Source organism: Phacochoerus africanus, chromosome 4 (assembly GCF_016906955.1).
Source record: "Phacochoerus africanus isolate WHEZ1 chromosome 4, ROS_Pafr_v1, whole genome shotgun sequence".
Taxonomy (NCBI): domain Eukaryota; kingdom Metazoa; phylum Chordata; class Mammalia; order Artiodactyla; family Suidae; genus Phacochoerus; species Phacochoerus africanus.
The window spans coordinates 38,647,604-38,674,023 of record NC_062547.1 but is presented as its reverse complement, the minus strand read 5'-3'; the positions used below and the strand labels follow the sequence as shown (position 1 = coordinate 38,674,023).

The 26,420-nt window shown below is 37.5% G+C and overlaps 1 protein-coding gene and 1 pseudogene across 2 annotated transcripts in view; both read left to right on the top strand.

Moving 5' to 3' along the window:
* ANO5 (anoctamin 5) overlaps positions 1–5,587 on the top strand; it is an 81,953-nt gene extending 76,366 nt beyond the window's left edge. For both annotated transcript variants that reach the window (XM_047776131.1, XM_047776132.1), the window contains exons 21-22: positions 1,034–1,139; positions 3,400–5,587. In XM_047776131.1, coding sequence (XP_047632087.1) covers positions 1,034–1,139; positions 3,400–3,621 — 328 coding nt within the window. In that variant the 3' untranslated portion in view covers positions 3,622–5,587. The remainder of the gene's footprint in view (positions 1–1,033; positions 1,140–3,399) is intronic.
* Positions 5,588–25,467: 19,880 nt separating this feature from the next.
* Positions 25,468–26,380, top strand: LOC125124505 (40S ribosomal protein SA-like; annotated as a pseudogene).
* Positions 26,381–26,420: the final 40 nt, after the last annotated feature.

Genomic DNA, 26,420 nt, shown 5'->3' with positions numbered 1-26,420 from the left:
ATAATGTATGTATGGTACATCAAGATTTTTAACTTAAACCTTAAACCAAGTGCTTCATCTGGGATTCCAACTTTAAAAAAAAGCAAAATATGGCAACACAGGTGGACAAAAACATCATTATATTCCACATTTATATAGAGAGGCATCATAACATGGACAATTGTCAGATTTCTTGATGTTATCACTTCCCAGTCAAACTAAATCTTTGAAGAACATCAATATCTAGACATTTTGAAGGAAAAAAATGAACTCACAAATTGAGCACCCAAGAAAACCCCAGAAAGATAATATGGAAAACAAAAACCGTGCAGTGTCAGATAAGCCAAGAGAATATAGAATCTCAAGAAAATAGAAATAGTCAGAGATCCCATCATGGCTCAGTGGAAACGAATCTAGTTAGTATCCATGAGGATGCGGGTTCCATCCCTGGCCCCCCCTCAGATAGGTTAAGGATCCACTGTTACTGTGAGCTGCTGTTTAGGTCGCTGATGTGGCTCAGCTCTAGCATGGCCGTGGCTGTGGTGTAGGCCAGCAGCTGTAGCTCCAATTTGACCCCTAGCCTGGGAACTTCTGTATGCCACATCTGCTGCCATGAAAAAAAGAAAGAAAGAAAACAGAAATGGTCAATGATGTCCAGTCCTATTCCTCACAGTCAAATAAGATGTAGATTAAAGTGGTCCCTCAATTTAATGACAGGGGACCATTGGTGTCAGTGAAAGATGGCAGCACTACCTGTGTTGAGAGGAACAGAGGGAATAGAATGGAAAGAGCAAATTTGCTAACTCTCTTAAGAAATTTATCTTTGAAGGACAGGAGAGAAGTTTCACTTATGTCTTCTGCTACGTCTATACTATACAAGTAACAAAGCATGATTTTTATCTGTATAAGAAAAATATTTCATAATTGCAGTTATTTTCCTTTGACTTGACTTTTGTGATCAACTAAAAGTGTCTCTTAAAAGAAATAATGTGAATTTATGCTAGATGTCTTTGATGTTACAGCTAATTTTTTTCATGTACTTCCTTTTTTTCAGGTACAGAGATTACAGAAATCCTCCTGACCACGAGGACAAATACTTTCATAATATGCAGTACTGGCACGTCCTTGCTGCCAAGATGACATTCATCATCATTATGGAGGTAAAGCCTTTCTTAACTCTCATTCTAGTTGATCTCTTTTCTCCCTTTAGGCCTACCTTTCTAAAGATATTGGCTCCTGAGAAAATTAGCTTTATCTCAATAGCGTGTTTTGAAAGAAGCTTTTGTTGTCATAAAAAATAACGTAGGAATATTTTCAGTATAAGGGATTGCCTGTTATTCACTTCCCATTGTTGAAGATACTAAGGTGGCAGAAAAGAAAAAGTAGGACCTCGTTCCGTGAGGTCAATCCAAGGGCAGAAGATCCCATTGATTTACTGAATACTTATATACTGGTTCCAGGGGCTATATATAATAACTTTGTAAGTTCGACTTTATTATTTACCCTTGACAAATGAATCTGCCAGTCAGCAAAATCAGGTAATTAACTGATTTTAAAGATGATTAGCTAGTAACAGAGCTGGATCTCAATGCCCAATGTCTCACTGCCAAACCTCTGTCTACTAGATTATGCTTCCTCCCTTGTGGAATAACTAGAATAATTATGGATATAAGGCATGCAGTAAAAGAGAACCAATACAGATGGAATATTTGACTAAGTTACAGACTGAGTGCTACCAATCATAAGACATGAAGGCCAATGAGAGAAAGATAAATAAATGAAAGGCACTTTTTCACTCAACAGTGAAGGCCAGTAGCAGACTAGAGAAGTCTAATGTGAGCATATTTAAATTCCAATCAGTTTTTATTTGTTTTATTTTCATCAAGGTTATACATGTACAGTAATTTAAATCCCCAGCTGAGTTGAGAGCTAAGCAGGACAGAAGAGAAGTTATTGCTACGGCACAGTGGGTTAAGAATTTGACTGCAGCGGTTCCAGTTGCTATGGAGGCGCAGGTTCCATTCCTGACCCAGCACAGTGGGTTAAAGGATCTAGCCTTGCTGCAGAGGTGGTGTAGGTTGCAGCTGCAGCTCAGATTGAGTCCTGGTCTGGGAACTTCTATTATGCCATGGGTGTGGCCATTAAAAAATAAAATAAAGGAGTTCCCGTCGTGGCACGGCAGAAATGAATCTGCCTAGGAACCATGAGGTTGTGGGTTTGATCCCTGGCCTCAATCGGTGGGTTAAGGATCCAGCATTGCTATGAGCTATGGTGTAGGTCACAGACACAGCTCGGATCCCGTGTTACTGTGGCTGTGGTGTAGGCTGGCGGCTACGGCTCTAACTGGACCCCCTAGCCTGGAAACCCCATATGCCATGGGTGCAGCCCTAAAAAGCAAATAAAATAAAATAAATAAGATAAATTAAATTTAAAAGGCAGGAGAGACCAGATAACTCATGACTCAGCATGCTGAATTTCATTGTGTTGCCCTGTTTTCAGCATGGTGCCACATCTCCATCTTCTGCTATCTCTGCTGCCCCTGAGTTCACAGCTTTCTGTCTTAATTTCTACAGAAAATAAAGCAATTAATTGCTTCCAGGGTTTGGAGAGAAGTAGTACCTGGACATGGATGGGAGAGATGTTGTGAACATGCATCCGTCCCTTATACAAAAATTTAACTAACCCTCTTTTAGTTCCACCCACACTGTGTCTTCAGAGTTCTTAATCCTTCTTTATTGAACTTTTCTGATGATTGAAAAGAAAATGGGCTTGTGTCTTGGTTTCTGCCATCACCATATCACCAATTGCAAATTTAAGTGCTATCTTTTTTCATTCTTTCAAGTCTGTTTTCACTGTTTCCTCCCTTTTCTTTGTGTCTTTGTGAATGATAACAATTTTTAAAATTTCTTTACAGACATTTTGTTAGGTTTTCATTAGGAAGCATACGTAAAGATTATGTTCAGTAGCCACATTCAATTAGAATCTCTATAATTACATATTTTAGGATAAATTTACTTGTTTAAGTTGGTCTTTTTAGGAAAGTTCCAGGACAGGGGCTATATCTCCTTGCTTTTTTTTTTTCTACTTTCTGTATTGAGCACAGTGTATACTTTTTGGGGGGTTTTTTTTTTTAGGGCCATACCCACGGCATATGGAGGTTCCCAGGCTAGGGGTTGAATCGGAGATACAGCTGCCAGCCTACACCACAGCTCATGGCAATGCTGGATCCCTAACCCATTGAGCTAGGCCAGAGATCAAACCCACATCCTCATGGATGCTAGTCAGGTTCATTAACCACTGAGCCACAACAGGAACTCTAGAGCACAGTTTATTAAATGAATGAGATGATTTGTAAGAACTTTCTGCTGAACATTTGACACCTCTAACAGTGCCTCTGATTTTCTTTTATGTTTCCTCTAGCACGTTGTGTTTTTAGTGAAATTTTTGTTGGCCTGGATGATCCCTGATGTTCCAAAAGATGTTCTGGAAAGAATCAAGCGAGAAAAGTTAATGACTGTCAAAATTCTCCATGATTTTGAGCTTAACAAACTAAAAGAGAACTTGAGGATTAATTCAAGTGAATTTGCCAAGCATGTCATTATTCAGGAAAACAAAGTACATCTTGCTAAATCATCAGTCTAATCAACATAACGAGCAAGCAGCTAGTTGCCTATCTGGCTTCATGATTTTCCCTGGGTTTGGGGCCAGAAGTCAGAAGCCATGTGTCACTTGTACCCTTTCTTCTTTTTTTTTTTTTTTTCAACTCAAAATTCTTGTATAGTTTTATAGAGATCACTTAGTAGAGGTTGGAAGAATACCTTTTGTCTGCTTCATTGGCTGGGCCCTCCCCAGGTATCATTTTCTGAGGTTCTGTAAATGATTGTTAAATGTATGTGTGAAATCAGAATATTGGAAAATCATGGGATGTTACAGTTTAAAAGTAAACACTGGGTATGGGCTGTCCCATCACCTTCCAGTGCAGCTGCACATTTTCTTGGTTTTCTTTCTATGGGTTATTTTGTATCTCCTTCCCATCAAAAAAAGAAGAGGTCTACTGAACCATACATATATCCTGCCATTTTAGACTATGCAGATGAAAAACCAGAATCAGATGACATAAGAAAACTCACATATTAAAAATATTGGTTAAAATATATTTGTTCCCCAAGTCATCCTGCATAAGGTAAATTTCCATCAGAATTCCAAATAGTCCTTCCAGGTAAATACAAAATTGATTTTTCAAGAGATTGAACATTTGGATTTCAGTAAAAGACTTAACAACTCAGTTCTTTTTATATAACATTTTGGTAAAAAATTGTTTTAAGACTGGACTGTCTTATCTGGGAAATAGCATTGAGAAGGTGTTAGATTGTTTCAGCCCTTCAAGTAAATGAAAGGTATTATAGAGGAATTAATGTATCTTCCTAGTAATTAGTGATTGATAGACAATGTATGTTGATTAATTTATTGACTTCAATCTAAAAAAATTGTTGATTTTTTAAAATCATTTTTCTTCCACAATGTCTCTTTTGCATCATGAAGCCTAGTTGAGCATTAACTATTTGTATCAGTTAGGTACAAGTTGTTTATGAAATTTTATCTTGTTTAAAGTAGTCTCAAATCTTTTCATGAGTTTACAGTCTTTTCTATTGATACACCTCTGTACAGTACTCAGTGCCTTGTTCCTATGCCTTTGACCCACAAGATGTGGTTGTACTGGTGATTTGATGTGATATAACATCTCAGATGTGAGCTTGCTTTAGAGAAATTATAAGTTTAACATCAATAACAGAGTTTAACACCAAATGTGGATCCAAGTAAAAATGAGGTGATGGATTTGATATCTGAGTAAAAAATGCATATACGTATTTTTCAAATTATTTCTCTCATACTTAGGCCTATGGAACAGGTACCCCAGTTCTTGTTTTTCTTTCCCTTAACAATACTTAGTATATATTTTAACACCATAGAGACATGCAGTTTAATTATATAACATTTAAATCTCTAGTTTCAAATTACATTTCAGTTTCAAAAGAATAGTGTTTGTTAATTGTACACAAAAGAAGAAACCTTATTACAAGATTTTTTTAAAAAGTGATATTTCATTATTTGATCCTAATATGTTTTTTACAAAATTTTCAGTATTAAGTGTATGGCAGATAGTATTAACTAGTGATCAATATTAAACATTTAGAACTGAGGATTATGAATTTTATGAAACCATGAGACAGTTACCCCAATATTGGCAGTAATGATTTGTCATCCACTAGGTCAATTTTATGAACATTTTTTGCATAATTTGAAATGATCTCACTATTAAAGGATGATTTCACATGTGAAGGAGACATATGTTCTTGCTTGAGAGAAACAGTCAGTGTTAACTATGAAATTAGCCACAGATGCAGTATCTTTGGCTTGTCAAATCAAACTCTATGTTACTAAGATGTTGTACATTTTGCATAGCTCATATTGTTTCCTTCCTGGGTGCTAATAAAAATAAGGAAGAGCATGGAAATTGGTTTCTTGGATATAAGTTTTAATTTTTATGGCTTAATGTTGTTTATAGAGCTAGACTGTAAGATAAATAAAGACAAATTTAATTCATGAAGTTATCTATACATTGCAATCTTAAACCAACTCAAGTGTTGGGTCTCTAGGCTGTGTGAAGAAACTGGGAAGGGAAGAAATAGGTTTTAAGACAAGTAAATAGTTCCTATGATTGGTAAATATTTTCCTTTTAAAATGTTATTGACAAGAGCTTTGCATTTACATTTCAATTTTCTACAAAAAACTTTCTTCATGCTTCACAGATTTTAAAAGGAAATACAAGTATCCCTCAACTTCCTCAATGTTTAGTAAACAAATTCTGAAGCCAAACCAATTCAGATAGGTTTGTTTCATCTAATTAAACCCATTAGTATTGTGAGCAGGCTGAATTGAGCACCTGACAAAATGTAAATTGATATGTATCAGCGTGGCAGATGGTTTTTTTTTTTTTTTCAGATGTTTTTATCATTCAGTCAAACCCATAGTTATTTTTTCAGAAATGCTCCAAGAATTATTGGGGACTTTATTTGAAATAATATGAAGTTCATAAATCAAAAACACATAACCTTTCAAATGGTATCTCAAATCCTTGCCTCTATCAGTTTTTCTTTGCACAAGAGAAGCAGAATCCACTTAAAAACTTTTTTTTAGAGGAACCCATCAAGAAAGGGGGTGTCTTAATTAAATGGAATGCTGTCTTATTTTTGCTGCATCTCATGACTCCTCTTGACTTTAACAATCTTCTTTTGACTAAGCCATCAAGCAAGTTATCAAGAAAAAGAAAAAGGACAGAAGACAATAAAGAAGGGGAGAGACAAAAGTAGGAGATAGGCTTGCTTTCCTTTGAACCTGTGTTTGTGCTTCTATGGGGAGAGGGGTCGTGAGGTGCCTGGTGCTGCTGTGGGTGGTAAGAGGGATGTCTCTTTCCTAAACCATCTAACGAGGGTGACAGAAAAGCCAAGGAAACTTCAAGTTGGAAACTGTTATGTGTCCAAAGTAAAACTTAGGTTTCAAAGTAATTTTGCCGTGTCCGTGGCTATGTGTAGTGCTGGATCTCTGTGTTGATTTACTTCATTTGAGGGTGAGGAATTTGTACCGCTGATTCAAAAGGTGAATCTATTGTTGTGAAAGAACCTCTCTAATGGTTGTTTTTAGTCAATGGTAGTTACTATGTTATCCAAGAATGTCATTAAGGAAAAGAGCATTGCAAGAAGTGCCCTTGGCCAAGCTTAGAAGTCAGCTACTGTGAATCCCTATAACTATTATGTTATTTTTTTCCTAGACAGATTTTCACGCCCCTACTTTATGTGTTACAATTCAAATATGTCAGTTATTGCAGGATTATGTAAAAATTTGGGAGAATATTAAGAAGAATAGTGTGGTTGAATGTGTGTGCAATGCTTCTGTCCCCTAAAACTGTTTGACTAGGTATGCCTTTCCTATGAATGATTATGTGTCAGCCATAACCAAGAAAAGATGTGCTTTCTTTTCTTTCTTTCATTTTTTTTTTTGCACGGATGCAGGTATTCAGGAAAAGTTGCTCTTAAGTTACACATACATAAATTTCCTAAATCTCAAGGAATTCAAATTGTGTAGTGAATAATTAATTTTAAATTACATTTTGACATGACCTCAGCTTATTCTTACAGTAAAGTGTTGATGTAATTTTTCTGAAGAGGTTTTTAAGTTATTTTTTGTTGTTCAGAAACACTAAAATACATTACATGTAACATTTTTAAACAAAATTACATGTTTATCATACTTAGAGATGAAAACTTCTTAAAGGAAGAGTCTGGATGGTCCAGAAAAAAATGGAGAAGGTGGTAATATTGTTGTTTCGCCTTTTTATCTTTTCTACTTTGAAAAATGATTAAAATGAACAGAAAGGATCAAGGAGAACAGTGGTATATTGAGGTATTTCCCAGTTTTTTTCTAGATGCACTTTTCCCAAAAAGAAGTCCACAAACACCTTCCTTAGAATTATCTGGGCTAGTTGTGAGAAATGCATTTCCCTTGATCCTATCCCAGATCCCTTGGAGTAGAGTCTCTGGGATAAGGGCTTTTAAAATTCTCCAGGATATTTTTGGAAGGATATAAGACTGATGAGAATTTCAAAAAAAATATATCAAGGCCTGTAGACTCAAAGTTTCCAAATTTGTCAAACTGTTTGAACCCTGCGGTGCGTAGAAGTAATTGAAATTTTAACACTGCCAGTGCCCTAGGCCTGTGTATTAAGAAAATAATTACATAAAATAACTATAGAAAAACATTTTTAAAAACTTTATTTTGTTGTTTTTAATAGTTATAAGGTTTAGGGTGCTCGTTCTTTCTAAGTAAACCTTTTTTGAAGTATGACTTACAAACGTATGGCAGATAAAAAGCTGAGAGTACAGCTGATCGCTGTTTACAAAGTGAACATACACATACCCACCACCATGTGGAAGATAGACAACACCAGCACTCTAAACCTTCTCTCGTGCTCTCACGGTCATCTACCGAATGTACATCCCCCTTTCTGTTAGATTCGTATAAGTGAAATTGCTAGCATGCATATATTTCACTTTAGTGGATATCGACATTTCTAAAAAAGGGCTTGTATCAACTTATACTTCCAACAGAAGTTTGTGAGAGTTCGAGTTGCTCCAGATCCTTGTCAGCGTTTGGCATTGCCAGTCCTTGTCTGGTGGGACTGTAACAGTAGATTATTGTGATTGGGGTGAGGGGTGTCTGTAAAGCCATTTTATTTTTAATGTTTTAAATTATAGTTGATGTGCTATGTTGCGCCAATTTCTGCTGTACAGCAGCACGACTCAGTTATACACATATCTTATACTGTCAGAGACCTAGACCTGTGCAGTTAAGAAAATCATCACATAGGCGTTCCCATCGTGGCTGCAACTAGTATCCATGAGGATGTGGGTTTGATCCCTGGCCTCGCTCAGTGGGTTAAGGATCTGGTATTGCCGTGGGCTGTGGTGTAGGTCACAGACATGGCTCAGATCCAGCGTTGCTGTGGCTCTGGTGCAGGCCAGCAGCTACAGCTCCAATTCGACCCCTAGCCTGGGAACTTCCATATACCGCAGGTGCAGCCCTAAAAAGACAAAATAATAAAAAAAATAATCACATAAAATAACTATAGAAAAAACATTTTTGAAGGGGGAGATAAAAGTAAATGTTTGCTTTTACCAATAAAAGGAAAAGTGCATACTGGTGAAAAATTAAGTGCACAACTCAGGAAAAGTGCATACTGGTGAAAAATTAAGGTAAACATATCACATTCTAAGTTTTAAAAGAGTAGATCACTTATCAGATAGGACTTAATCAGGGCTGCAAAGCTATGAATTATAGAATAGAGGATTTGTTATAGAAATAGGCCTTTTGAAATTGTGGGAGGAACCAGGAGGCCGTGGTCGGGGAGGGAGATTTTGGAGAGTCAGAGAAAAGGCATCATTCCGCTCTCCTGAAACTTTGCCATGCATGGACCCACGGTAGCATCCAGGATATCCCAGTGCTGAAGTGAGATGAGGAAGGAAAGCTCAGGAAGAAGTCTGGAAAGCTGTGGCTCCAGTGTAGTTACGGCTGTGAGACTTCAGCCAAGCTTCCCTCATGGGCTTGGGGCCGCTGCTGGTTAGAAAAATCTGTACATGGAGTAGAAAACAGTGTGGACAAGCCAGAGCCCACTGGATCCCATTCTCTGTATCCTTGACTCTATCTGGCTTCAACAGACATTGCTGCTTCCCTTTTGCAAATCTGACCCAACACTGCATAAGGACAAGACTTCTGGGAAATGCAGCTCAACCTTAAGCAAATTGACATAGTACAAACTACCACAGGGACAGTTAATAAGTAAGTAAATAAATAAATCTATTGATCCTTTGAACAATGTGATTTAAAAGCTGAATTAATTTGTCTTCATGAAAGGTACTCAATAACTGAAGAATAGGAATTTCTTTTCAAGCATATTCTAAATATTCACAAAATCTGACCAAATACCAGGTCATTATAAATGAACAAACAAAACCCCAGCAATTTCCAAGGGCTAAAATCAGTCTGATAATCTTCTCTGCTCACAACAAATCAATGTATAAAACAATTTTTAAAAAGATAACTAGGAAAATTATGTAACAAATTTTGAAATAACTCATGGATCATATAATCAAATTTAGAAAATAATTCGATGGTGGTACTGAAAATATCATATAGCTCAAATTTTAGTATACACAAGAAGTATTTGTGAATAGTAAATACTTGTGAGTTGTTTTTAGGGAAAATATATAACTTTTAATTAGTCTATTTAAAAAGAACAAAAATAGAAAAAACAGACTAAGCATCAAAAGAAGTTAGAGAACAGCAATATAAATAAAAATAAAGGAAAATGAAGAAAAAGTTAATTTAAGAGGATAAATTAAAGAAAAGCATACAGAAAACATTATTCTTAATGGGAATGTGTTGGACCCACCCCCTTTTTAATCAACAACAAGAAATTACAGTTCCAGTAATATCCTCAGTTTTGTTCAGATCTTTATAACTGAGAACAACAAAAACAATGGGGTAAAATGTCTTAAAAATTGATTTAAAATATCAGAAAATTACTAGGCAAAGGGAACTAGAGACAGAACCAGTATCTAGAAGAGGAAAGAAAAAACAGACTAAAGGAATCAAGCCTGCATTTGTGGTGATTATTTCCTTGAGGAAATTGAAGATTTCAGAAGTAAAAGTAATAGCAAAAAAGAAGAGCAGTTCAACTGAGTGTTCAACAGACCTTAAGGCTTATGAAAAATAGTCAAGTTTAGGTCCCACCAAAGACAAATAGCCCTGGTAAAATCCCAGAGCTTTCCTTTGAATCAATGCATGTAAGGACACAAAAAAGTTTGGAAGTAACAGAATGGACAAAAGATACATCAAGGAAAGGTTAATGTAAATGAAATAAAATAGATCTATTCATATATCACACAAGAAGATTGTGAAGCAAAATGTAATACTAAAGATTGAGAGATTTTATAGTGAAAAAAGTGGCAATTTAAAAAATACAGGAAGTTCCTATTGTGGTTCAAGCTGTAACAATCCCAGCTAGTATCCATGAGAATTCAGGTTCAATCCCTGACCTCCCTCACTGGGTTAAGGATCCTGCATTGCCATTGCTGTGAGCTGTGGTGTAGGTCACAGACACGGCTCAGATCCCACGTTGCTATGGCTGTGAAGTAAGCCGGTAGCTGCAGCTCTGATTCATCCCCTAACCTAGGAACTTTCATATGCTGCAGGTACAGCCCTAAAAAAAGCATAAAATAAAAAATACATAACTAGTCTAAATATTTTTCTAATAACACATAGGAAAATATATTTTTAAATGTTATAGAGCTAAAAGGGAGAGTAAATCACAACAGTACTTAGAAATGTTAACATAATAACTGTTAGACTAGGGAAAAATGCAATAAGAATATAGAAAATTTAAATAATGCAGTCAATGTGACAGCTGATAGATAAAATTACATCCAACTGGCAACATACACTTTCTTTTCAAGTGCATGTGAAATATTTACCAAAATGGAATATATCCAGGTTCATAAAATGTGTGGTTAATTTCAAAGGGCTGAAATCATTTTTAATCCAGTTCTTTGATCACAGTGGATTGAACTAGAATTCAACAACAGAAAGATAATTAGAAAATTCCCTAAATGTTCAGGAATGAAGCAAAACAACCATCAATGCTACGTGAATCAGAGAGGAAATCTAATGGATATTAGATAATATTTTACAATGAATATTGATATTTCAAAATGTGTGGGAAGCACCTAAATCACAATTATATATTTTTACAATAAATAATGAAAATCAATTAAACTTCTATCTCAAATATATAGGGAGAAAATTAGCGAAATAAGCCCAAACAATTACACATCATGACCAAGTGGGATTTACCCCATATCTACTAGGCTGGTTGAAACTTCATAAATCAGTTAATGTAATCCATTCACATCAACCAGGTGAAGAAGAAAAAAAAAATCACACAATCATATCCATAGGTGCAGAAAAAGCATTTTACAACATCAAACACTTTTTTATGATAAAAATTCTCAGTAAACTAGGAAGAGAGGGGGATTTTCCCAACTTTATAAAAACAAAAATCTATAAAAATCCTACATCTAACATTAAATTTAATGATGAGAAACTTGGGGGAGGGGGAACTACCAAAAGTTGAATATACATATTGGGAATGATGAAATAAAACTGTCTTTATTCACAGATGATGTGATCATCTATGTAGAGAACCTGAAATAATAGGGGGAAAAACGTCTGGAACTAGGAAGCTATTACAGCTAGGTTGCAGGATACCAGGATATTATAGAAAAGTCAATCACTTTCCTACATAATAAGAATGAACAAATGGAAATTGAAATTAAAAACATAGTATCATTTACATTGTCAGGCCCAACATGAAATACTTATGTATAAACCTAGAAAAATAGGTACATATCTATATGAGGAAAACTTCACAACTCTGATTAAATCAAAGAATTTAATAAATAGAATTTAATAAATAGGATAGGAAGACTCAGTATTGTCAAGATTTCAGTACTTTCCCATTTGATTTATAGATTCAATGCCATGCCAGTCAAAATCCCATGTTAATTATATAGCAATAAAAACTTTTTTATTCCAAGTTATCTTGTGGATATCAATGAACTGATTTCAAAGTTTACATGGAAAGACAAAAGACCCGGAATAGCCAACACAATATTGAAGATGATAAAGTTTGGAAGACTGACATTACCCCACTTTAAGACTTACTATAAAACTACAATGGATCAAGACAGTAATGGTAGTGGCAAAAGAACACACAAATAGGTCAATGGGACAGAAATAAAAGAGTCCAGAAATACAAAACTCTACTTAAAAGAGACACGTGTACCCACATGTTCATTGCAGCACTATTCACAATAGCCAGGACATGGAAACAACCCAAATGTCCATCAACAGATCATTGGACTAGGAAGATGTGGTATATATACACAATGGAATACTACTCAGCCATAAAAAAGAATGACATAATGCCATTTGCAGCAACATGGATGGAACTAGAGAATCTCATACTGAGTGAAATGAGTCAGAAAGACAAAGACAAATACCATATGATATCACTTATAACTGGAATCCAATATCCAGCACAAATGAACATCTCCTTAGAAAAGAAAATCATGGACTTGGAGAAGAGACTTGTGGCTGCCTGATGGGAGGGGGAGGGAGGGGGAGGGAGGGGGGAGGGATCGGGAGCTTGGGCTTATCAGACACAACTTAGAATAGATTTACAAGGAGATCCTGCTGAGTAGCATTGAGAACTTTGTCTAGATACTCATTTTGCAACAGAAGAAAGGGTGGGGGAAAAATGTAATTGTAATGTATACATGTAAGGATAACCTGACCCCCTTGCTGTACAGTGGGAAAATAAAAAAAAAAAATTATTAAATTAAAAAAAAAAGAAAGAAAATAGTTTCCAGAGGGGGGGGGAAAGAGTCCAGAAATAGACCTACCTCCATAAATACAGACAATTGATCTTTGACAAAGGAACAAAAGCAGTACAATGCAGCCAAGATAGTCCTTTAAATAAATGCTAGGGCAGTTGGACAATCACATTAAAAAAAAAATCTAGACACAGACCCTATAACTTCCACAAAAATTAACTCAAAATGGGTACAGACCAAAATGTAAAACACCAAACTCTAAAACTTTTAGAAGATAACATAGAAAATCTAGATGACCTTAGGTTTGTTGATGACTTTTAGACAAAACACCAAAGGCACAAGTCATGAAAGAAAGAATTGATAAGCTGAACTTCATTAAAATTAGAACTTTCTACTCACAAAAGACTTTTCTATTTCAAGAGAATAAAAAAGACAAGCTACAAACTGGGAGAAAAGATTTACAAAACACGTATCTGATAAATGACTGCTAATCTTCATGGGAAAAGGAGCAGGAGAGAAGAAATAGCTGCAGTAGCAGCAGAATTATGAAGGAAGCATAAATTTGAGTGATGTTTTCATTTCAATGATGGAATCATTTTCAGGTATGATAATGATGTTATTGCTATAATTTTGAGAGTGCATATATTTTAGAGATAAACTTTAAATATTTGCAAGTGAAATGACATGATGAATAGATCCCTCAAAATAATCCTAGATTGGGGAGGAGAGGTTAATCCTGTCATGGTGCAGTGGAAGGGAATCTGACTAGCATCCATGAGGATGCAGGTACGATCCCTGGCCTTGCTCAGTGAGTTAAGGATCCAGCGTTACCGTGAGCTGTGGTGTAGGTCACAGACGCAGCTCAGATCTTGAGTTGCTGTGGCTGTGGTATAGGCCAGTAGCTACAGCTCCCATTAGACCCCTAGCCTGGGAACATCCATGTACCTCAGGTGTGGCCCTCAAAAAAGACAAAAAATAAAATAAAATAAAAAATAAAAATAAAAATAAATGGGAGAAGATATAAATAAAACAAGATTCCTGGTGCTCACACTTGTTAGAAGTTCAGTAATGGAGACATGTGAGTTTTTAAGAGCTATTTTTTCTACTTTTGTAAATGCCTAAAAATTTCCAAAATGAGCAATTTAAAGCAATAGCCACAAACTACATATGCTCTGACTGGCAATTTCACTCCAAAAATTGACGTTACAGAGATACTCACAAATTTGTCAGCTTCAAATAGATAAATGTGTGTAGAAAGTTAATAGGTCAAGTATATTTTATTCATTGTGGCAATGTCTGTAACAAACAAGTATTGGAAATAACCTAAATGTAATAAAGAAATGATTAAATAAGTTAACATTATAGGATATAACACAGTTCACCCTCTAAAATTAATATGGCGATTTTACAAAACAGTAAACTCATTTGTATACAGTTAAGTTCACAATTTAACTCACACTAGAAACTAAGATAAGCAACAAAAAGTACTTTTTCTGGATACTCTTGACTGCCACCTGATGGTAAGCAGGAGAAAATATAATTTTTAACTGTCATTAGGCTTCCACTTTAGACGGATCTATCTAAAGACATAAAGAGTACTTTCAGGAGGATCTGGGTAAAATTCTAGGATAAAAATGCCCAGTCTCTCAGAAAGCCTGTCTCCTGTCTTGTTTCTACTGCAAAGATGGCATTCCAGTTTATTAGTAGAAGGAAATATGTCACAGGAGAAGGGTCTCTTGTTTCATGCTGATTTTGATATATGTGCTGCTTTCTGCTCTTCTTTGGCAAAATAACCCTTGTAAGTCTGTCACTGGGATCCCTGCTGGCATCCTATAGCAACTGAACCTGTGGTATTTTCTAGTGACATCCTATGGCAAGTAAACCCACTGTATTGGCTTGGATAATACTCCTAGAGAGAAGCCATTATCTTCCACTTGTCAGCTCTATTCTCCTCCAGATTTTGCTAACTAAAAGCCCATAGGTTTTTGTCATGTCCCTTTCTTGTCCCTTGGCCCAGTGGCCTTCTACTATCAGCCTCTGCTATATAGGCTCTCGGTCTTTCAAGAGCACGAAGTGGCAGTTTCACACATTCTCAGTTTATGATCCACTAAACACAAAAACTGAGGACAACTAGATATTCTTTCTGATCATACCCACCTATTCCTTGTTATTATGCTGGGCTGATCCATATTCATGTGCATCCTTTGTATAACTTCCTAGTTTCCTCCTAGAGACCCCAGCTGGAAAGCAGGCAATTACCCCCTGCTTTCAGTGTCCTCCTGCTTATTGAAGAAGCTGCAATGAGCACTTGGGTAAAGTACTGCATTTAGGATGTAATTTCAGGGAATGCGACAGGAGGTAAAGCATATGTTTATTGGTGGGTTTACCACTCTGGGAAACTAGGGTTCAGTCTGAGGGTCTTTAAAGACTGTTTAACATAAAGCTAACAATTACTATACTGAGGAATAAACAAGATATGGTCTTTATCAACCAATCCCCATCACACATTGATTGGGGGTTGCTTCTAGGAATAACTTATGTAGTTCTACCTGTCCCACCAGAATAAGAACATTCCCGCAACCAGAAAAACAAACAAACTAACTAACAAACAAAAAACCCAAACCAAACCAAACAAAAAACCAGGCGAAGAAATCCATGGTCTTATGGAAAATGTCCACTGGAGCTGCAGGCAAACTCTAGGTGAGTGAAGGCAAGGGGGAGGTACCAACAGCATCTGTTTCCATCCCCTGACCTTATTAGGACATACATTCCTCTACTGACTGAAGCCTAGGAAGATGAAAATAAGATCCAGATCTAATTAGTATGATTTCCTCCTTATGGCTTATCTTTCTTACAACCATCCTTCAAAGCCACAAGCAGTGGGATTTCCCACTTGTCATACTTGCTTCTTCCTAATTCTAAATCCAGTCTTGCATACGTTTTACTTTTTTTAATGGCAAACTGAAATTGCCTCCTCTATGAATTGGAAGAACTCTATGGGTGACTTGTCAAGTGGAAGTCAAATGAATTTATTTAGATAAAACCACGCAGTTTATTGAGCTACAAATACACAACATAACATTCAGTGACTTTTTTAGGAGGAAGGAGTCTTTTTTGTTTTAGGGCCTCACCTGTGACATATGGAAGTTCCCAGGCTGGGGGCCATATCATGATCTACACCGCAGCTTGCAGCAATACTGGATTCTTAACCCACTGAGCAAGGCCAGGGATTCAAACCTGCATCCTCATGGATACTATTTGAGTTCTTAATCCACTGAGCCATGAAAGGAACTCCAACAACATACCATTCAGTCACTTAAAGTGTGTAATTCAATGGCTTTTATAGTATTCACATATATGATCAACAACACAATTTTAGAGCATTTTCATCATCTCAAAAGAATAACTCTATACCATTTAGCGGACATCCCCCCCATAGTTTTAAGCAACTACTGTTCTACTTTCTGCCTCTGTCGATTTTGCTTTCTTTGTCTTTTTGCCTTTTGAGAGCCGCTCCCGCGGCATATGGAGGTTCCCAGGCTAGGGGTCTAATCAGATCTGTAGCCACCGGCCTACGCCAGAGCCACAGCAATGCGGGATCCGAGCCGCATCTGCGACCTACATCACAGCTCATGGCAGCGCTGGATCCTTGACCCACTGAGCAAGGTCAGGGATCAAACCCACAACCTCATGGTTCCTAATTGGATTCGTTAACCACTGAGCCATGACAGGAGCTCCGGATTTTGCTATTTTAGACATCTAATATAAATTATATCACATAATATGTAGTCTTCTGTAACTGGTTTCTGTCACTTAGCATAATGATTTAAAATCCATCCATATTATAGCATATAACAGTATTTTATTTCTTTTTATAGATGAATAATATTCCATTGTATAAATATATCAGGTTTCATTTATCCATTTGTTGATGAACATTTTGATGGTTTCTACCTCTTGGCTGTTATGAGTAATACTGATATAAATATTCATGTACAAGTTTTTATATAGAACTAGTTTTCATTTTTCTTGGAAAATACCTAAAAGTGGAATTGTTGAGTCATATGATAAATTAATGTTTAATCATTTGCGAAACCAAGTGAATTAGGTAAATGCTTTTACTATATATAATGCTTGTATTTCAATATATCAAACTCCTGCAAGATTCTATTATGGATATTAGATGCTAAATATTACCCTGTGCTTTCTCTTTATATTCTTTTTTGAATAAATCTTAAATTACTTCAGTTGGACCAACATCTTGTTCTGACTAAGGTGAATATTGCATGTTTGAAAATATGGATAAAGTACACAGATAATTTTGAAATATTATTCTCTTTACATGTGTAAAAATTATATGAGAATGTGTATGAACCTACAAGGAGCTTTGTAAGGATATATACCAAACTCAACAGTAGCTTCTAAAGAGTAGGATGAGGGTAATAGGGAAAACATTCTTTCTGACTTTCTGACATTGGTTATTATATGAATTTTGTTGCAATCAGTATATAATAAATATATTTATTTTTAAAGCCTAGATTATCCAAATGTATGATGAAAAATCATCAAAATGTGATGAAATCCCAATATTCCTCTTCAAAGTACTCATACATTTAGATCTCATTAGGTGAACTCCTTATAGTGTTACCTAAACTGATTTGCAGTTTTTATTTTTTCCAACTTTATTGAGATACTATTAACATATAGGATATGTAAATTTGAGGTATATAACAGGATGATTTTATATGAATATGTATTACAAAATGTTTACCACAATAAGGTTAATATCTCTGTCCTCTCACATAATTAACTTTTATGTGTGAGGGTTACATTTAAGATCTACTCAGCAACTTTCAAGTATATAAAACAATATTGTTAACTATAGTCACCACGCTGTACATCAGATACCCAGAACTTATAACTGGAAATCTGTATCTTTTGACCATTTCCTCCTTCCCCGAACCCTTGGCAACCACCATCTTACTCCCTATTTCTATGAGCTTGGCATTTTTAGATGCCACATCTAAGTAAAAGCATACTGTATTTCTCAGTCTGACTTATTTAACTTAGCCTACTGCCATCGAGTTTCAGCCATATTGTTTCAAAAGGCGGGATTATCTTATTTTCAATGGCTGGACAATAATCCATTATATATTCTAAACACGCACAGACATACTTCATTTTAATGCTTCACCAATATTTGGCTTTCAAAAATTGAAGGTTTTTGGTAACCTTCAATATCTAGCAAGTCTATCAATGACATTTTTCTAAAAGCATTTGCTTTCTCTGTCAAATTTTGGTGGTTCTCACAATATTTCAACTTTTTCATTATTATTATATCTGTTATGACAATTTGTGACCAGTCACTTTTTTTTGTCTTTTTTGTTGTTGTTGTTGTTGCTATTTCTTGGGCCGCTCCCGCGGCATATGGAGGTTCCCAGGCTAGGGGTCGAATCAGAGCTGTAGCCACCGGCCTATGCCAGAGCCACAGCAACGCGGGATCCGAGCCGCGTCTGCAACCTACACCACAGCTCACCGCAACGCCGGATCGTTAACCCACTGAGCAAGGGCAGGGACCGAACCCGCAACCTCATGGTTCCTAGTCGGATTCGTTAACCACTGCGCCACGACGGGAACTCCGACCAGTCACTTTTGATGTTACCACCATGACTAGGCTAAGATGATGGTCAGCATTTTTTGAGATAAGATATTTTTAGGAGTACCTACTGTGGCACAGTGGGTTAAGAATCTGACTTCAGTGGCTCTGGTTGCTGCAGAGACATGGGTTCTATCCCTGGCCTGGTGCAGTGGGTTAAAGGATCCAGCCTTGCTGCAGACACACACACACACAGCTTTTTAGGCCTGCACTTGCGGCATATGGAAGTTCCTGGACTAGGGGTCAAATCAGAGCTGTAGCCATGGGCCTAGACCACAACCATAGCAATGCAGGATCCAAGATGCATCTGCGACCTACACCAGAGCTCATAGCAACAGTGGATCCCCAACTCAGTGAGCAAGGGCAGGGATTGAACCGGCATCCTCATGGATATTAGTCAGATTTTAGGTTTATACATTTTTTTTACATATAGTGCTATTGCACACTATAGCAGAGTATAGACACAACTCTCATATGCACTGGGAAACAAAAAAAAAATTGTGTGACTCCTTTATTGTGATATTTGCTTTATTGTGGTTGTCTGGAACTGAACCCACTATATTTTCATGCATTTTCTTTGTCCATTCTTCTGTCAGACTTTTAGGTTCTTCCCATGTCTTGGCTATTATAAATAATGCTGTCTTTTCATTTTGTTGCTTGCTTCTTTTGCTATGGGGAAGCTTTTTAGTTTGATGTAGTCCCACTTGTTTATGTTTGTTTTTGTTTTTTAAATTTCGATGTCAGATTTAAGACATCATGTCTCAGCCCATTTGGAATACACATGCAACTTCATTATGAGGATAGGTAAGGTATCATTAACTCCATTACATATGTGGGGAATGTCCTATGTATTATATCAGAAATTTCCGCCATTTTTTTCACACACTGTGAATTAGCTGCAAAGGTTCATAAGAACACTGGCTATTTGTCTCCAGTCTCTCGCTATGATCACAGAGCCACCTTACTCTATGCAATGGCACCAGGAATGGGGAAGAGTTCTACACAGTGATGAATGCAGCTCAAGTGCCAGCTCCTCCTGAAATATGTCACTACTGGAACATATCTTTCTCTCCTTGGTCCTCCACTACCTCTTCTACAATCTTCTGCCTCAGTCCCCATAACACATCCTTGCAGGAGTTTATTTTTATGTCTGTCTCCTCCACCAGCTGGATGTTTCTTGATGGTACTGACAGTCTTAATCTTTCTCATACTTAAGTTGTCAGCATAGAACCCAAGACACTGTGATTACTCGATAATATTGGTAAACAAAAGGATGAAAATCAGGTGCATATAGGCATTCCTTGGTTCAGCTGAATCTGAGTTTAGAGTCTACCTCAAATACTGAAAAACTGTGGGACTTTGGGTATTTTTACTTTTCTATCTGCAACATATTGCATTATTATGCCCTGTGATACCTTGTATCATATCACCAATGTACTACTTCATAAGGAGACAATAAGGATTAAATGAAATACAATTTATAAAGCATTTCAAACAGCACCCAGAGCTTGATAAATGCTCAATGATATGTAATGCTTTTAGAAAGTGCGAATGGCATAATGATGTGTTTTTGTCTTTCCAAATAGAATCAAAGCTCCATTGGGATAGAAAATCATCTGTCTTGTTCACCCCTCTTTCCCAGTATCTGAAATTGTCTGGCACATAGAATACGTTTAATAGCTAATTTTTTTAATGGCCACAACCATGACATATGGAAGTTCCCAGTCCAGGCATTGAACTACCTGGATCGTAGCCACAGCTACAATCTACCCCACAGTGGATCCTTTAACCCACTGCACTGTGCCAGGGATCAAACCTGCACCCACCTGGTCAGGGACTCAAGCCACTGCAGTCAGAGTCTTAACCCACTGCACCACAGTAAGAACTCCTTAATAACTATTTTTTGAGTAGATGAATGAGTTGAATTTTGATGAAAATATATCAAAGGGTCCAAAAATGCCTAATTTTTCCCCCAAATCATGTATCTCCTCTCTGTGGGTTCACTAAGGGGATTTTATACTTAAGGATTCCAAAGATGAACCAAATGACTCATAAAAAAGATGTTTCATTGTAAGTGTTTAGGATGAGTGTTTATAAGTTTTATGATAAGTACGCCCCAATGGAGACCTTGGAGATGGAACATGTAGCTGGATCTTGTGAGCTAAGTGAGAAATGATCCCTTTTTCTCAATCTAGTTGTTGGAATTCTACCAAGTTTTATACAAACACATGAAGGAAGAAAGTCCAAACAGAGAAGAGAAGAGGGCCAAACCCGCTTAACTCTTTCCCTCAGTTACATTAATGAAAGAGGTTAAAAAAAGGCGGGGGGGAGGGGGACAACACAAGGAGGTGCTTGATGCTTTAACCTAGTAACTGGGCCCATTACTGTGGGTTGCCTAACTGATGTTTTAAATTCATCTGGGGAATCAAGTCTCTTTCGAGCGAGGAGAAAGAGAGGAAGTGGAGTAAAGGAAGCCAGGGGCCTCCTTAAAAATAAAATTATTTTGGGAGTTCCCAATGTGGCTCAGCGGAAATGAATCTGACTAGTATCCATGAAAACGCAGGTTCGATCCCTTGCCTCTCTCAATGGGTTAAAGATCTGGCATTCCCATGAGCTGTGGTGTAGGTCACAGAAGCTGCTCAGATATGGCATTGCTGTGCCTGTGGCATAAGGGTGGCAGCTACAGCTCTGATTTGACCCCTAGCCTGGGGTCCATATGCTGCAGGTGCGGCCCTAAAAAGAAAAAAAAAGTAATTAAAAAAAATATAATATATCTAGCATATATATATAGTATGTGTTTATAAATAAAACCATGTTTACTTATGTTCACACTTCTTTCCCAGTTATTAAGAATAGTTTGGTACTAAGAAAGAGAGAGAGTTCATCTTTTCTGGCTCTCCATACAAATGGAATCCAAGGTTGCACTTGCCTTACCTGTGGGGAATAATAGAACTGTGAACCTGAAACTCAGTAAACAGATGAGACAAAGTTTCATTGCCCTTCTAGTCCAGGAGTTGCATGATTCTGCATCTTAACCTTAAATGGAACAGCTGCTCCTACTAGATGAGCCAAGCAGTGAGGGAAGGAAGGGTCTGATAACTGTACAGAAGATCCAGTTTTGAATTCTGAATCCAAAATACCAAAATGCAGTGTGATCCTAGTCAAGTCACCTAACCTCTCTGCTCCTCAGTTTTATATTTTGTGAATTACAATATTTGGGCTAGATAATCTTTAAGTTCTAGAATGACGTGTCTCAACCAAAAAAAAAAAAAGTCATTGTTTTACTTTCCCCTACTTAAGGAAATATGAATGACTTCAGCCATTAAACTGTCGACCATCCCCCTCAAATAAAAGTGAGGAAAAGAATATATATATATATGTGTATATATATATGTGGTTGGGTCACTTTGCTGTACAGTAGAAATTGACAGAACACTGTACCTCAACTATAATGGAAAAAATAAAAATCATTAAGAAATTTAAAAAATAAAACCTGTGTGATTCATGACTCATTTTAAAATGCAAGTGACACTTCCACCAGAGTTTTAAACCAGGTCAGACTGATAAACCTGTGCCACGAAATTGTCTCTACTTCCATAAAGGCAAGGCAGAAATAAATATTGCTTGGTTTTTCAGCGGGCATGTTTATTCTAGAACAGCAATTTATTCTTAGGGAGTGAACACTTTTAATTATTGAAGCCACTTTTTTATATCCATGCAACATTTTTTCCCCCCTAGAATGTAGAGAAGCACATTAAAAGCTGCAAAAGTCCTAATGACTTCTCTCTGTTCCCACATTTAGGCACTGTTGCCTCCAGACACACTTCACCTGTTAAGGACCCGGACTTGCCTGAGCTGATCTTTTTCACTGCCCTGCCAGAAGTCTTTCTCCATCTCCAAAAGGTCACCCTGGGGCTAGAAACAAATTGGATTCTATGAAGCTTTTTTTTTTTTTTAATTCTGGTTTTAATGGGATCATAAGGTTATAAGAGAGGAAATTATTTGGGGTAGTGGTGTTAGGCACCTCTTCCCTTGGGCTTTTTAGCGTCTTTGGTTAGAGAAAATCTAGTGAGGACGAGGTCACTGGAACATATTAAATGGCCACACTGTTCCGTGGCATAGATTGTATTCCTAGATGTGGCCAATAACCTACCTCATTCATTCAGTGTCAATTCATTCACTTAGTCAATTAGATGCCAGAGATGAAAAAAATATTAATACTAAGTAGCAATTTTTAAGCACTTGGGTGCCAGGCACTGTGAGCTCTGTGTTTTCTAGACAGGATCTCATTTGACCGTACAATTGCTTAATGTAAATAATGTTGTTATAGCCGTTTAATATGAGGAAATGGATACTTGAGCACATTAAGGAACTCACCGAAGGAAGAAGTGAAAAGCAGCCAGGATTCAATCTCAGGCAATATGAGTCCATATCAAACTAAAGAGAATTCTCATTCCCAGGAAACGTGTACCTCAATGGGGCGGGGGGGGGGGGGCAGACACCAAAGGTTAATAACCTAATGTGCATCCAATTATTATTTGATCATAATAATTAATCGGTCATTATACAATTGTGATAAGGACTGAGAAGAGGGATTGAGGACAATTAGATTCTGTTGAGACATCAGAGAATGCCTCCCTGAGGAAGTGACACCTAAGCTGAGACAAAAAAGTTTAGGATTTGGGTAAAAAGTGGGAAAGGTAGTGAGTTTTCCAGGTGGACGGATTTGTCCCATAAAACATTTTAAAAATGAATAATAGGAGAAGACAACATTTATTGATGGATTAATAATAACGAGATTATATTAAGTCCTTCATAAGGTTTATCTCTTTTAATCTACACAGAAACTCTTTAAAATCGATATTATTATTTCTCCTTATTTTACCCATGCAGAAACTGACACTGGGTATAGTTAAGGATGTAACCAAAGCCATAATCCAGTTAGGGTGGGACAGGGCCTGGACTTCTGCAGTCTAGCTAGAATTTATATTTTCAGTTACAATTTGTTTTAAGTGGGAAGGAGACTTGTGCATACTTGTTGGGGGTTGAATAATGTTGCCACAAAATTCATGTCTACCCAAACTTGGGAATGTGGCCTCATTCAGAACTTGAGATGAAATCATTCTGGACTTGGAGTGGGCCCCAAATCCAAAGACTAATGTCCTTGTAAGAAAGAGGACACTGGGGAGTCCCTGTTGTGTCTCTGCGGTAACGAAACCGACTAGCATTCCTGAGGACCCAGATTCAATCCCTGGCCTTGCTCAGTGGGTTAAGGATCCTCCTCAGCTGGGGTGTAGGTCACAAACGTGGCTCAGATCCTGTGTTGCTGTAGGTCAGCAGCTGCAGCTCCAATTCAACCCCTAGCCTGGGAACCTCTCTATGCCACAGGTGCAGCCCTAAAAAGAAAAAATAAATAAATGAAAGAAAGAAAGAGGACACAGAGACATGGAGAAAAGAGCAATTATGAAGACAGAGGCAGAGATTCAAGGGACGTGTCTACAAGGATAAGGAACTACAGGAATTGCCACCCAACACTAGAAGCTAGGGGAGATATGGAACAATTTCCCCCTCACGGAAGGAACCAGCCCTGCGGATGCCTTGAGTTTGGACTGCTAGCCTCTTAAACTGTGAATCAGTTTCCAATATTTTAAGCCACCCGCTGTATGGCAATCTACTGTGGCAACCCTAGAAAAATAATATAAGACTTTTTGCCACAGAGGAGACTAGCAATAAAGTATAGGAGGATTTATTTATTTATTCACTCTTAGTCACTGTTTATACTTATTGTCAGATATGTCGACAAGGGTTATGAAAAACACACATGATGCAAATATGGGCTCCTCTTCCAAAGACTACAAGGTGAAAAGTACAGGTGTAATAGAAAAGTATTAATCAATCACAATAATAATAATAATAGTCTCATTCATGTACTAAGTACTCCTATACCAGGCACTGTGAGAGATGGGTTTACATGCATTATTTAATAGCCAGAAGGTAGATATAACTCATTACATTTAACAGGTAAGGAAACTGAAGCATAGGGTTCTTTTGTGGTGCAGTGGGTTAAGGCTCTGGCATTGTCACAGCAACAGCTCAGAGAGCTGCTGTGGCACAGGTTCAATTCCTGGCCCAGGAACTTTCGCATGCCATGGGCACAGCAAAAAAATAAATAAATAAAAATTTAAAAAAATAAAAAAGAAACCGAATCATGATGAAGTTAATTACCACCTTCAAGACTGTACGTTTCTGCCAATGATAGGGCTGGATTGCAATTTCCAGTGAAAGGATAAAGGAAGGAACTCTGATCTGGGTCTTGAGTGATGAGCAATGTTGGGCACTGATAAATGGAGGGCAAGGGCCATATAGGCGAGAGTAACAGGGAACTTAAAGACAGAAAAACAGAGAATGGGCGTTTGTTGGTAATAGAGCGCTCTGATTTGTTGGAATGTGTAGTCCACCAAAAAGGAAACATGGGAAATTGATCTGGAATGGCAGATTCAGACCAGTTTGAACAATGAGCAAATTATAGGAAGAACTGCAAAATGATTCCTTAAAGAGATTGAAATTCAGAATGATTGCGCTAAGGTGAGTAGAATGACCTGAGTGTTGCTTCAGGGAGATGGATCCCACAGGAGTGTGGAAAATGGACTGGAGAATGGGACAGACTGATGCCCAAAGAGATATTTATGAGCCAAATGTCATAAGAGAGAGGAGAAAAACCCATTCACATTCCTCAGAAAACAATTCTGAGTGTAACCCCCATCACTCACCTTTTACAATACCTGTTGAGCTTTGCAGTGCAACCCAAGCGGGGTCCATATGGCAATGTCCTGGGTTCATATCATACCCCAGGAAATCTTTCACAATGTCTCAGCCCTCAGTATCCTGCAGATGGTGGAGGAGGATATTGTCAAGTTTCTTGCAGCAGGAATATACTTAAGCAACATCAATGCTGACTTCCAAATAACTGTACATCTGCCAAAGGAAATAAGTGATGGCATCTCCATCATAAACCTGAAGAGGACCTGGCAGAAACTTCTGCCGATGGCTTGTACCACTGTCACCATTGAAAATCTGCCTAATATCGACGTCACATCCTCCAGGAATACTGGCTATGGGGCTGAGCTGAGGTTTTCTGCTGCTTCAGAGTAAAAGTAGAGTTTTTCCCAGAGTTACTTTTATTACTGGCCACGTTGGTTCTGGAACCTTTACTAATCAGATTCAGGAAGGCTTCCAGGAACTACGTCTTCTGGTGTTTATTGATCCCAGAGCCTACCACTAGCCTCTTCCAGAGCTGTCTTATGTGAACCTGTCTGCCTTTGCTCTGTGTAACAGATTCTCCTCTGCACTATGTTGACATAATCCTCTGTAACAACAGTGGGTCTGATGTGGTGAATGCTGGTCCAGGAAGTTCTGTGCATGCATAGTACCATACGAGCACCTATGAGAGGCCATGCCTTATCCATACTTCTACAGAATCCTGAAAGAGATTGTAAAGGAAGTGCAGGCTGATTCTGGAAAGGATGTGACCCAGGAGGAATTTCAAGGTGAGCATACCGCTCCAGCTCCTGAGTTTACTGCTATTATATCTGAGTTACAGACCTGTCTGAAGGCCCACGTGCCCTCTGTGCCTGTCTATCAGTTCCGGGGTGAGGACTGTAATTCTCAGTCTGCCACTGGGGACTGATCTGCAGCTTCCACTGCTCAGGCTACTAAGGGAATAGATGCGATCTCTTAAGTGGCCTCAAGTTGTTCTTCCATACATCAGGTTGTTCTTT